This window comes from Belonocnema kinseyi, chromosome 7, assembly GCF_010883055.1.
Source record: "Belonocnema kinseyi isolate 2016_QV_RU_SX_M_011 chromosome 7, B_treatae_v1, whole genome shotgun sequence".
NCBI classification, from domain to species: domain Eukaryota; kingdom Metazoa; phylum Arthropoda; class Insecta; order Hymenoptera; family Cynipidae; genus Belonocnema; species Belonocnema kinseyi.
In genome coordinates this window covers 93,753,257-93,765,292 of record NC_046663.1, presented here as the reverse complement: position 1 = coordinate 93,765,292, position 12,036 = coordinate 93,753,257, and the positions used below count along the sequence as shown (strand labels likewise).

At 29.5% G+C, this 12,036-nt stretch overlaps 1 protein-coding gene across 4 annotated transcripts in view; it reads right to left on the bottom strand.

Annotated features, from left to right (window-relative positions):
• Positions 1-2,590: 2,590 nt before the first annotated feature.
• Positions 2,591-12,036, bottom strand: part of LOC117176211 (aryl hydrocarbon receptor nuclear translocator-like protein 1) — a 142,262-nt gene continuing 132,816 nt past the window's right edge. For all 4 annotated transcript variants that reach the window (XM_033366338.1, XM_033366342.1, XM_033366340.1 and 1 more), the window contains 5 exons: positions 11,276-11,394; positions 11,113-11,195; positions 7,748-7,890; positions 3,751-3,892; positions 2,591-3,507 (listed from right to left, as the gene is read on the bottom strand). In XM_033366338.1, the coding sequence (XP_033222229.1) occupies positions 3,323-3,507; positions 3,751-3,892; positions 7,748-7,890; positions 11,113-11,195; positions 11,276-11,394 (672 nt within the window). In that variant the 3' untranslated portion in view covers positions 2,591-3,322. The remainder of the gene's footprint in view (positions 3,508-3,750; positions 3,893-7,747; positions 7,891-11,112; positions 11,196-11,275; positions 11,395-12,036) is intronic.

Genomic DNA, 12,036 nt, shown 5'->3' with positions numbered 1-12,036 from the left:
CTATTTCATGACAGGCAGGACAATTAAAAAGCACATCAAAACACTAGAAAAATCCAACTTCTATCTAGAGAACTCTAGTTTATAATTCATAGATTAAGGTGCTTTAACACAATTTATTCTTCAAAGTATTTTTTAATATTCTTCAATCTTTAAAAATATTTTAACTTTTACCTTTCATATGTTTTTTAGCTCTGCCTGTATTGAGAAACAAATTATGAACTATTGCAATACCAAATAAGTTGTACGACTGACGATTCTTACACCAAAGATACTTTTTTTAAAGGAAAACCTTCGAACACTTCAGGGGACGTCCATAAACTTCGTTATCTATACCAATTTGTGGGGGGGGGGGGGAGTTAGCGTTAAGAATTTGACAAAATTTAGTACGGTACAGTTCTGTAATAACTTAATGTCTTCAAAAATTACTTTTATATTTCAGACTCACGCTCTGTAAATTCTTCTCCGCTTTTCCTCTTTTTTTCAAAAATTCGTCTTATTTATACTGTTTTCAAGACACTTTTCTCTTTTTTTGTTTTTTTTTTCGCTCAAGGGCATGTGACACATTGAAATACCTATATTACCGACCTCGCCTTTTCAGTTTACTGAGTTTTCTTTGAACTTGAGAACTTTTTTTGTCAATAAAATATCGGACTGAAACTTTGGAAAATGTATCAGAAGACGATAAGCCACGCTTGTGCACTCCATTTCAGTAGAAATCTTGCTAAAAATTATTTTCAAATAAATTAAAGCTGGGACCATTTCCATTTTTGACATATTTTCTTTGTACTTTGAAATCTTTTGAATTTAAGAACTTTTTTATATTTAAAATATCGGCCTCAAATTTCGAGAAAAGCAAGAGCCGACAATAAATTACGTTTATTTACATTGTTCCACATCTCGCAGATATTTTAAATAGAAGAAAAATTCATAGGTTCAAAAAATTTCAAAGTTATGTCAAAAATGGTTTCAGTCATTGTCTTTGAAAATAATTTTTATCCAAATTCCTACTCAAATAAAGTAGATAAACGTACTTTGTGGTCGTCTGATACACTTTCCAAAGTTTCAATCCGATATTTTATTTACAAAAAAGTTTTTAAGTTAAAAAAAATTCAGTAAACTGAAAAAGTGAGGTCGGTAATATAGGAATCTGAGTGTATCACACCTTAAGGACTGTGGGCGTAACCAAAAACATGTTGTTTACATTTTCTCTAAACCCAACTTACGTTTACACGAAATGCGATGTCTTTAATTTTTACAATTAAGAAAAAAAATTTTTTGTAACAAAATTTGTTGTGCCTTTTTAATCATTGTAAAAATTTAGGAACAGAAAAACGTTGCTTAGAGCTTCCCATTTGATTTCCCAAATTAAAAACTCGATATTGCGTTTCGTGTGAACCTAAGTTGGATTTTAAAAAAAGGTGACAAATGTTTTTGAGGTTACGCTCACATGACCTTAAATGCGAACTGAAATAATAGAACCTAAAAAGAAAATCGAACTATTTTGGGTTTAAAATTCTAATATTATATTTTTGGTTTGAAATGTATTTCGTTAAGTAAAACTTTACTATTTAGTTAAAAATTTAATTATTTTGTTAGTAATCCAACAATTTTGATAAACTTTCATTTTTTGGTTTTAAAATTCATCTCTTTGTTTGAAAATTTAACCATTTCATTTTTATAAAATCAATCTTCTTGGTTAAAAAATCGTTGCTGGGTTGAATATTGAACTCTTTCTTGAAACTTCATTTTTTGTAGAAGATTCATAATTGCAGTAGAAAATCCATCACTTGGATTGAAACTTTAACCAGTTCGTTGAGTTTTTGATGCTGAGAAAAATGTTTTGTAACTATTCCATTTCGTGTCGAAAATGGCTATTTTTAATTAAAAATTAAATTTTTCCGTAGAAAAAAAGTATTTGGTTGAAAATTCGTCTTTTTCGATAGAAACTTAATCTTTTGAGACGAAAATTTCTCTTTTTCATTTAAAAATAAAACTTTTGGTTTGACAATTTGTCATTTTTTGATCAATTTAACTGCTTTTTATTTGAAATTAAAATCTTTTTTCGTTTTTTCATCACCTCGTTTCGTTGAGAATTGATCTTCTTCGTTTCCAAATTAAATACGAGGTTCAAAGGTCAATAGTATAGCTTAGTAGATACCTTATATTTCTGGTTAGAAATTAAACTTTTTGATTAAAAACTCATAATTCTTTTTATCGCAAAATTTAGCTATTCCAATTTCAGTTGAAAAGTTACCCTTTGTAAGCTGAATTTTTTCTTTGGATATTCTTTTTTCATATTTTTTTAAAAGCCGGTGAAAAGCTAGTTGAAAATTAGTCTTTGGGTAGAAAAGTCATCGTTTTTGGTAAAAAATTTGACTGTTCTATTAAAAATTCGTTCTTTAGGTTTGAATTTAACTGTTTGGTCAAAAGTTCCACCATTTAATTTAAAATTCGTCCATTTTGCTTGAAAAATAAACTACTTTGTTGGTGATTCAATAGTTTGTTTATAAATAATATTTCTTGGTTAAAAATTCGTCTCTTCGCAGGAAATTCATCGTTTTTAGACAAAAATTGCCCTGTTCTATTAAAAAATCGTCTTCTCGTATTGAAAATTAACTATTTTGTTAAAAGTCAAACTTTTTTATCAATGCAACAGTTTGCTTCAAAATAATTTTTTCATCATTGAAAATACGTCATTTTGGATTGACATTTTGTGTCTTTTAATAAATAGCTTTTTGATTCAAAATTGAACTATTTTTTGAAAATGCCATATACACATTTTGAAATAAAATCTTAGAAATATTGCTTTACATATTCGAGCCATATGGCATTTATATTAATTTTGTCTAAAATGCCCGGGAAAATAGCCGGTAATTGGTAAAGTAGTTTATGGACGATCCCTACAAACACATGACATAGTATCTTACATAATTTTAGATCTATACAGCGCCAAATTTACCAAGGGGCATGGTGGGGCTAGCGCCCCAGACCCCAGGGGACCGAGAGGCCCCTGACCCCAGAAAATTCATAAAGTTTACAATAAAATTGGGATTTTCTCTGCCCTTAAGAGGGCCCCTTCGAGGTTTAGCCTCAGGCCCCGAAAAATGTTAATTCGGCGCTGGATCTATACATTTAAAAATTTGATATTTTGGTCCTTTACAGAAGTATCTTCGAAATTCACAGAATTTTATGTTTGTTTCCTCTACTTTTCTAAATTTCGTTAGTAGAAATGAATTCTGCAAATTATCTCACTGAGAAAAACGTTCGGAGGATTGTAATGAGATTTCTTGCACAAACATTACATTATTCGAAATCGCTGTGGTTATGGCAAGGGCCAAGGCAAGCCGGAAAAATCGACAGGACCTCCTAAACCAGCATCAGCTTCCAAGAGACTCATGATAACTGCCATTGCGGCTTCATCATTTTCATCTGTTGGGATTGGATTTGGAGATTCGCTCATCACGGTGTTGCCAATTATTTCCATCACCTCATCATTTCGGGCAACTCCTGGAGGTACAAAAATTATATTAGGACTTTTTGAAGTGTTTACAGATATAAAGATTACGTTTCATTTTTTTTTTATTGTGTTAAGAAACTATTCAAAATATAGGCATTCTAGAACACTTTGAAGCTATACTGAACATCGTTTTATGTTGAAAACTTCTCTTCAAAAAGACTTTAAAAAAAACTTGTTTCAAAAACAATAATCAGAAAAAACTAATTAGTAATATTGTAGATAACTTTAAAGACTTTGATCTTTATCTGCACTGCTTAATTGCACGTTGTTCCTGATATGATTGTAGCTTGAAGCAGAATTGTTGCAATCACTTTCCAGTCTAGGTTGAGAAAGCTCGCGAACTTCTTCTAGAGATGCGTTTGTTCTTATCTGAGCCTGAAAAAAAGTTTCAACTTATAAAATATTGAACTTTTTCATTTATATTGTTAGTTTAATTTTTTTATTGAAATTAAAAAAATAGGATGAGTCCATATTTATAATTGAATTGTCATAATAAAAAGGACGCTTGAATCTTTTTTAGTATACATTACATAAGTGTTGAATAAAGTCACTTCAATAAATAATATTCTCATCATTTATTTCGTTTCAAAAATCAACCTAGGTCATAGATGAAGAAGAAGAACTAAAAAGACGAGGCAGATACGAATTAAGGTAGAAGATTTGCAAAAACCGCAACGTGCCAATAGAATTTTAGAATACGAATTTTTTTTTAAATTTTAGCTTTATGAAAAGGAGATTTTATATTTAATCTAAAATTACCCAGAAATAATTTAGATTCGGTGAAAATATTTTTAAACATGGTTTATACGTTACACCAAAATCAATTTAAAACAATTATTTTTCGGGATTGGCACTGTTTAGCGCGTTGAAATCAAGAACTTTGGCATGTAATGTGAGAAAAATAATGTATCGTTACAATTCTTTGAGAACGGATGCTATTTGGAAATTTTTAAAACAATTTTTGTAATAAAATTCACAGTTTTCATATTTTTTAAAGGAATAGGCTCAATTTTTCACGGAATCAAGTAAGAATATCTTTCCAATGACTCTTAGCTAATTCATAAGAATTATTAATTATTTAAATAAATTCAGCTTTCGTATATTTTTCAACTAATAGGCTCAGTTTTTTACGAAATTAACTAAGAATAAATTTCATATGCCTCTTTACTATGATACTTCGCAAATTTACAAGAATTATTAATTAGTTAAATAATTTTTATAAAATAATTTAGAGTTTAGCTATATTTTAGAATGAATAGGCTAAGGTTTTATATACGAAATGGGCTTAGAATGTCTTTCCGATGATTTTCTGCTTTAATATTATTCAAATTAACAACAATCATTAATTATATAAATAACATTTATGAATAAATTGAGAGATTGTCTATTTTCAGCGAGTACGCTCGATTTCTGTTTACGGAATCGTCTAAGAAGGTCTTGATGATCTTTTGACTATGATACTTTTGTTTTAAAAAAAAATTGTTTATTGAATAATAATTTTTTGGAATTTGTAAATTATCATAGCAGAGACTCATCGAAAAGACATTATTAGTCTATTCCGTAAACAAAAATTAAGCTCATTCATTGAACAATAACCAAAATCTGAATATGTTTATGAAAATTGATTATATCATTAATAATTTTTGTAAATTTGCAAACTATCGTAGCAAAGAGTTACTGAAAATACAATTTTGGCACTTTTGACTGTAAATTCGAATACAGGAACACAAAAAACCTTACTATCGGCGAGAAAATGATAGGCATCTGCCTTTGAAGCTTAGCAACTCAGCCAAAAAATGCTAGCGCAATAAAAAAAAGTAATATGAAGGCCTAAAGTGTTCTACGTAAATGAGCTTTAAGATGTTTATGTAAAAAAATGTTGTGCATTATTTCTTAGAAAAGGGACAATGGGAAAATTTTGAAAAATTCATGAGTATGAGGAAAACTGTTGGGAACCAATTGTAGTTGAGAAATTGGCGAAATAATAAAAATTGTTGCTTGAAAGTACAAAAATATACAACTATATTATCTTTAGTTCTAATAAAGATATTAAAGCGATTCAAACTGAAAACTGTAACGGATAGGCTCTGTAATTATTTCCAATCACCCGGAAGGATGAGATAGTCTTATTTTTTGTGAAAATCGCGATATTTTTAGACATTTTTTTGTTAGAAAACAAGTGAGAGAAAGGGGGGAGGGCCTTTTTTTAACGCTGACCGCTGGTGCCTTTCTTCGACCTGTGGCTAGGTACCACCCAAGCATTGAGAACCATGGATCGAAGAAAGGCACCAACGGTTGGCAGTAAAAAAAAGCCCCCCGCCCGCTTTCTGTCACTTGCTTTCTAACAAAAAAAAAAGTGTCTTAAAATATCGCGATTTTCACAAAAAATAAGACTATCACATCCTTCCGGGTGATTGAAAATAATTACAGAGCATATCCGTTACAGTTTGCAGTTTGAATAGCTTTAATATATTTATTAGAACTGAAGTTAATATAGTTGTATATTTTTGTCATTTTAGGCAACAATTTTTATGATTTATGAAATTTCTCAGACGCAATTGGTTCACAATAGTTTTCCTCATACTCATGATTTTTTTTCAAATTTTTCTCATCGCCCCTTGTATAAGAAATAATGCTCTAAACTTGGCTGTTCTTAAATGCACCCGAAAATCGTTACATTTCTGTACATTTTAGATTTCATTCATTCATAGTACATTTTAGATTTCATTTCATTAGATTTCATTCCAAATTCAAATTAGTTAATTCATTTTCAATTATTTAAAGAAGTGGAATTTGTTTGAATAATTTCGTTCCAAATTTTTAAAAAATAAAAAATATTACTGTGGGTGTAGTAGAATATTTATCATTAATAATGAATTACTGATTAATAATTCATTTATTAGTTATATTTAAGTAATAATTTGTGTTTAAAAAAAATTCAAAAAAATAAAAATCATCGAACAATTTTGATAAATAATTCACTGAAGAAATATTAATAATTTTGATTGAAGAAATATTCAAACAAATTTAATTAGTTTAAATAAATGAAAATTAATGAACTAATGTTAATAAATATTCCACTAGACCAATAGTAATCATTTTTAAGGAAAAAATGAATTTTAGAAAAAAATTGTTTGAACAATTAATGAACCAATGTTAATCAATATTCCACTAAACTGATATTAATCATTTATAGGGGGGAATTGACATTTTTTATTTTAAGGGTAGTTTCCAGGTACTCGTGGGGGTGTGTTAGGGGTGTCAAACCCATATGTCTGATAGATGAAATTCTTCGTTGGATAATTCTCTGCAGGCCCTCATACTTTCCTGTCACATTTTTTAAAAGCCTACAAATTATTTTAAAACTCAAAAAAGTGATTTTTCCCCATGCATTTTACATGGAAAACTTCAAGTAAAAACCGGCATTTGTTAAAATAAAAATAAAAAATAAATGAAAAATTAGGGAATCTCATTATTTCGGGTTTGGAATAAAATGGGGGGGGGAGGGGTCGTTGACCTCTAGCATGCAAAAAAATGTTGCCATGAATTTTTGGACCACCCTAGTCTTTAAGCTCATTTAAGTAGAACACTTTTAGCTTTCATGTGACTATTTGTCTTTATGCTAGCATTTTTTTGGCTGTGTGTTAACCTTCAAAGGCAGGTAGATGCCTTTCATTTTCTCACCGATAGTAAGTACTGTTTTTCGGCTGAAACTTGCGCTGAACAAGCGTATAACTTCTTTCTTCGGAGCCGGTCGCATATGAATTTGTGAATCCAATATCATATACACTCAACTCCCGATATAAGAACGGTTTCGGGTTTCTGTTGGATTTGGATGCATGACGAAACATGATGCAACTAATGCGGAGGTAAACAGTTTGTTTTGGTGTTTCTCGTCTATTATGGCAATTGCGCTTAAATTATTGAAGCTTGTGACATTTTGCTTGCAACATATTAAAACTTTGTTAATGTGGATCTACTGTCATCACGCTTACCCCAAAAGAGGTATGGATTAATGGTCTGATAATAATAAAGCAAAGCTAAGATATTTATCTACGTCTTACATATTTTGCCCTTATGTTATCAATTCTGTTTTTCTTTCTACCTTCAGAATTAACAAAGGATTTTCGTTACCAGAAGAATTTGTATAGGAATGGTTTTAAATTAATTAAATAATTAATTAATTAATAATAATGAATAAAAAAATTAATAAATTGTTCACATTCTAACCAAGAACATTTTTTCAGGAGCACTGCTGCCAGAAGAGGATTCTTCGCCTCGTCTTTGGATATCCAGAGCCTCCTCTGCTATTTGTCTGCCAATTTTACTTACTTCCACGTGACTAGAAATCAGTCTCTCCAATCCCCCATTGCCTGCATTGATGAAAATCCATAATAATTTCCAAAGGTTAAGAGGAGTTATGCAATTAACATATAAGATTTTATAAGCAAAATTGAGGTAGAATTATAGTAGTGCTTTTAAATCACAAAAATCGTGGCTGATCCTTTTCCCGTAATATCTTCAAATTAAATATTTAGATTTTTTATGTTATTTAATATGGTGATAATGCATATTGATATATTAATATTTTTGTTTCTTTTGAGGTGCTTTGCACAATCTATGAACCCCATCAGCTATTACTTTCATGATGTAATTGCCGATTACATTTTGCTCTTTAAAAATACTTTCCAATAGTTCCTCAGCAGCTGCATAAATAGGGATTTTTTTTCTTTTAGCGTCGCATTTTTTGTGTCAAATTAAAAAATGCCATCTTTTTAAACATCTTGTAGTACTTTTGATTTTTTAGAAACATGTTCCATGTAATATTTAGGTACAACATTTTTACCTGTAGTACATATTAGAAAGTTTACCGTTTTTTCATCTGATTGAACGATGAACTTGTATCGACTTAAATATATATTTTTTAATCTATATTATCATCAGAGAATAACAGAAGTTATTAACGTCTTTTCAGACTAGATCGGGCTATAAACTAAACAGTTTTTTAATTACATTTTTGTTCGAAGAAAGATCTCCTTTTTGCTCTACTGGAAATTGAATCACAGAACTTCCGATTGCCGTTCCGGTGGTTCTCCCTTAAGGTACTAGAGAGATCAAAAGAAGAATCCTAATAATAATTATAGTAATATTATCGATTATATTGATAATTTTGATAATATTATTGATAATACAGATTCCTTGAAAAACTTGAATACGTAACACCTGACCAAATAATGCGTGTATTTCTTTAAAAAGGATTCTTCTTTACCTGAAGTATTCAAACTGAATTTTATATTTCGTTTTAATATCGAAGTAATGACTTGCCCTTCATTTTTCTCTGGAAGTTTTTCTAAAAATTGTATCACATTTTCTCGAGCCTTAGAGCCATTCATATATTACATAGCATCTTTTTCGGGGGACAGGTTCGGAAAAATGTTACGATCTAATAACCAGGGGACTAGGACTAAATTGGTTCTGTTACGTGATATTTTTAAAGATTTAACCCTAAAGGAATCCATGTATCAAAAACTATAAACGTTGAGGTTTTTAATTACAATGAAAGATTGTAATAATGTTAAAAAAATTGAATATCGGTATAATTAAATTGGTATTTTGATATTTTGTAAAGTAAAAATAAATATGAAAATAATTACATCGACTTTCATACGATTTTAAATTTAAATGCGCGCATATTAATCTGTACACAGATTACTTTGATTTAAATATAAGATTTTATTACATCAGGAATTAGAAGCGAATTAATAAGTTCACTTGGTATTTTATTTCGTAGAAACATGTTTTTAAAAGAAAAAGACTCCATTCGTAGATTAAAAGAAAACGTTGTTGAATAAAAAAAAAATTATTGGCTCTCAGAGAAAAGCTTCTTTCATTCAAAGAATCAAGGAAATGATTCTTTTGTTCTAATAAAAAATTGTACAGTTAACATTCTTAATGTATATGATCTGTTATAATGTAGAAAATGGAATTTTGTATGATTTTGTTTAATAGTTCAATTTTAAAGATTTAAAATTTTGAATATTAATAGAAGAAAATTACAGATTTTTTTGTCGAAATTTTTCAAAATTTGAAACTCTGCAATTTTAAGTGATTAAAATTCAAATTTCTAAACTTTTAAAGAGTTACAATTAAAATATCCTGAATTTTGAAAATAATAAAATGAAAATTATCTAATTTTTAATATTAAAATTGTAATGAAATATAATTTAAAATGTTTATTTTTAATATGCAGTTTAATTTCAAAGATTAATTAAGGAAAATAATTCAATTTTTTATATTTGTGATTAAAGATTGTTCAATTTTAAAAGTGTATAAATAAAAAGTCTTAAATGTGGATGGTTTTTAAGGTGAAAGGTCTAGACTATTCATTTATAAATTTTCCAAATTGAAGACATTTCACTTAAATATTGTTATAATTAGCATTAAAAATTATTCAATTTTAAAGATTTCTATTGTAAAGGGATGTAATGTTAAACGTTTTTCTAATTGTTGCATTTTTAAGTTTTACAACTAAAAATAAACGATTTTCAATTTAAAGTTCTTCAATTTTTGAGACTGACAATTGAAGATTCATTAATTTGGAATGTCTTTATTTTATAATGATGTAATTTTAAACATTATTTTCGGAATATATTGTTCAATTTTGAAAATTTATAATGGAAAATTCTTCAATTTTTAAGATTTTCAATGGAAGACTCGTTAGCCCTTCGTTGACAGAGAGAATTCGACAAAAAGTGCACAAAATGGCAGGAAAATGTGTTATCCTGAACATTTGTATCCTGGAGTTTTGGGGGTCGCTGAATCCGAATATGAAGTCGAAATTCAGAAATCCAAAATGGCGGATTCAATATGGTGGACGAAAATACAAGAAAACGGCTCGATTTGAATCAATCTCGGTACTTACGGGTTTTTGAGGTCGCCGAACCCGAAAGTGAAGTCAAAATTCAAAAATTTTAAATGGTGGACGAAAATATACGCCATTAAAAATTTTCTAATTTTGACTTCAAATTTTGATTAAGCGACCCCAAAACGCCGTAATTATAGAGATTGATTCAAATCGAGCCTTTTTTTTGTATTCACGTCCAGCATATCAGATCCGCTATTTTAAATTTTCGAATTTTGCCTTCAGATTCGGATTCAGCGATCACAAATACCTCCGAGTAAGACTTGAATGCAAAATAGAAGTAAGTTAAATAGGAAAAAAGACGATTGACGCATTTTGCGTCAATGCAATACAGGGTACGGAAAATTTTGACGCATTTTGCGTCAATGCTAACGAAGAGGTTAATATTTAATGTGTACAATAGAAAATAATGCTACTTTGAATACTTTTTTTAAACAAATTTAGTTTTAAGCTATAAAATTGAAATTTATTCAATTGTATAGATTTGCAATTGAAACATCTTATAATTTTTCACATGCGTAAATTTGATTGAAAGATATTTTGGGAACATTATCAGCTGCGATTTTCGTGTTTTAAGTTTTTGAAGCCTAAACTTTATTACAAATGAAGCACCGTAGCCAGATTTCTTTGACATTTTCATCATACCTATGCGGGTTGATTAAAAGATTCTTACTTTGTGTGAAGTAGTCATAATTTCCTTGAACACTTGATCCTTCAGATTTAGGTGTACTGCTTTCAACTTGCCGCGTGTTGTAACTGAAAAAAAATATTTTTGTTCAGAATTCTGTCGTTTTGAAAATTGAATTGTTTTCTTGAATAAAACTTAGGGGACGTACTAAACAGCTGAATTTTTAGCTATGATGTACTCAATTTCTTTGGTCCAGGGATTTTTGAAGGCTTTCCATTCTGATTGGAGCCTAACGAAACTGGCCTCATTACTTCTAAACCTGTAAACCTGAAATTAAAATAATGTTTAGTAAATAGCCGGGAATTAAAACAAAACTAGGAAAACCCGGAAGTTAACCAGGAATGAAAATGCGGTTGACATGCAATTCCTGGGCAATGTATGCGTTAAAACGCTAATGGCCGAAGTCAGTAATGAGAAGATTCTCGAAGAATGTGGTGTAAAGGCAAAGGCAACTGTTTGACAAGAGCGACAGTTGCTGAGATGGTTTGGGCAAGTTGAAAGAATGAAAGGAGAACTGACGAAACAAGTATATGTACTGTGTGTCCCATATTTATAGGGCCACCCCATTTTTTAAGGATAATTTTTTTTCTATTGGAACAAAATGCACCAAATATTTTGAGTGGATAAATGAGTCGAATTAACGATTTTTCCTAAAATATAGAGCTCGCAATTCCATTCGTTCATTTATTTGGGCATTTTTTCGAAAAAATCGGTGTCCCAAATTATTAGGGCCACTAAAAAGAATTCAATTTTTCCGAAAGAATTCAATTTATTCAACAAAATACGTTCATATAAAAAGATTTTATGCACAAAATTAGTAATTAATAGTATTTCCGTCATTTTTGAATACCATTTTCATTCGCTTTACCATCGATTTATTCAGATTTTCGAGACTTTTCGCGGTGACGT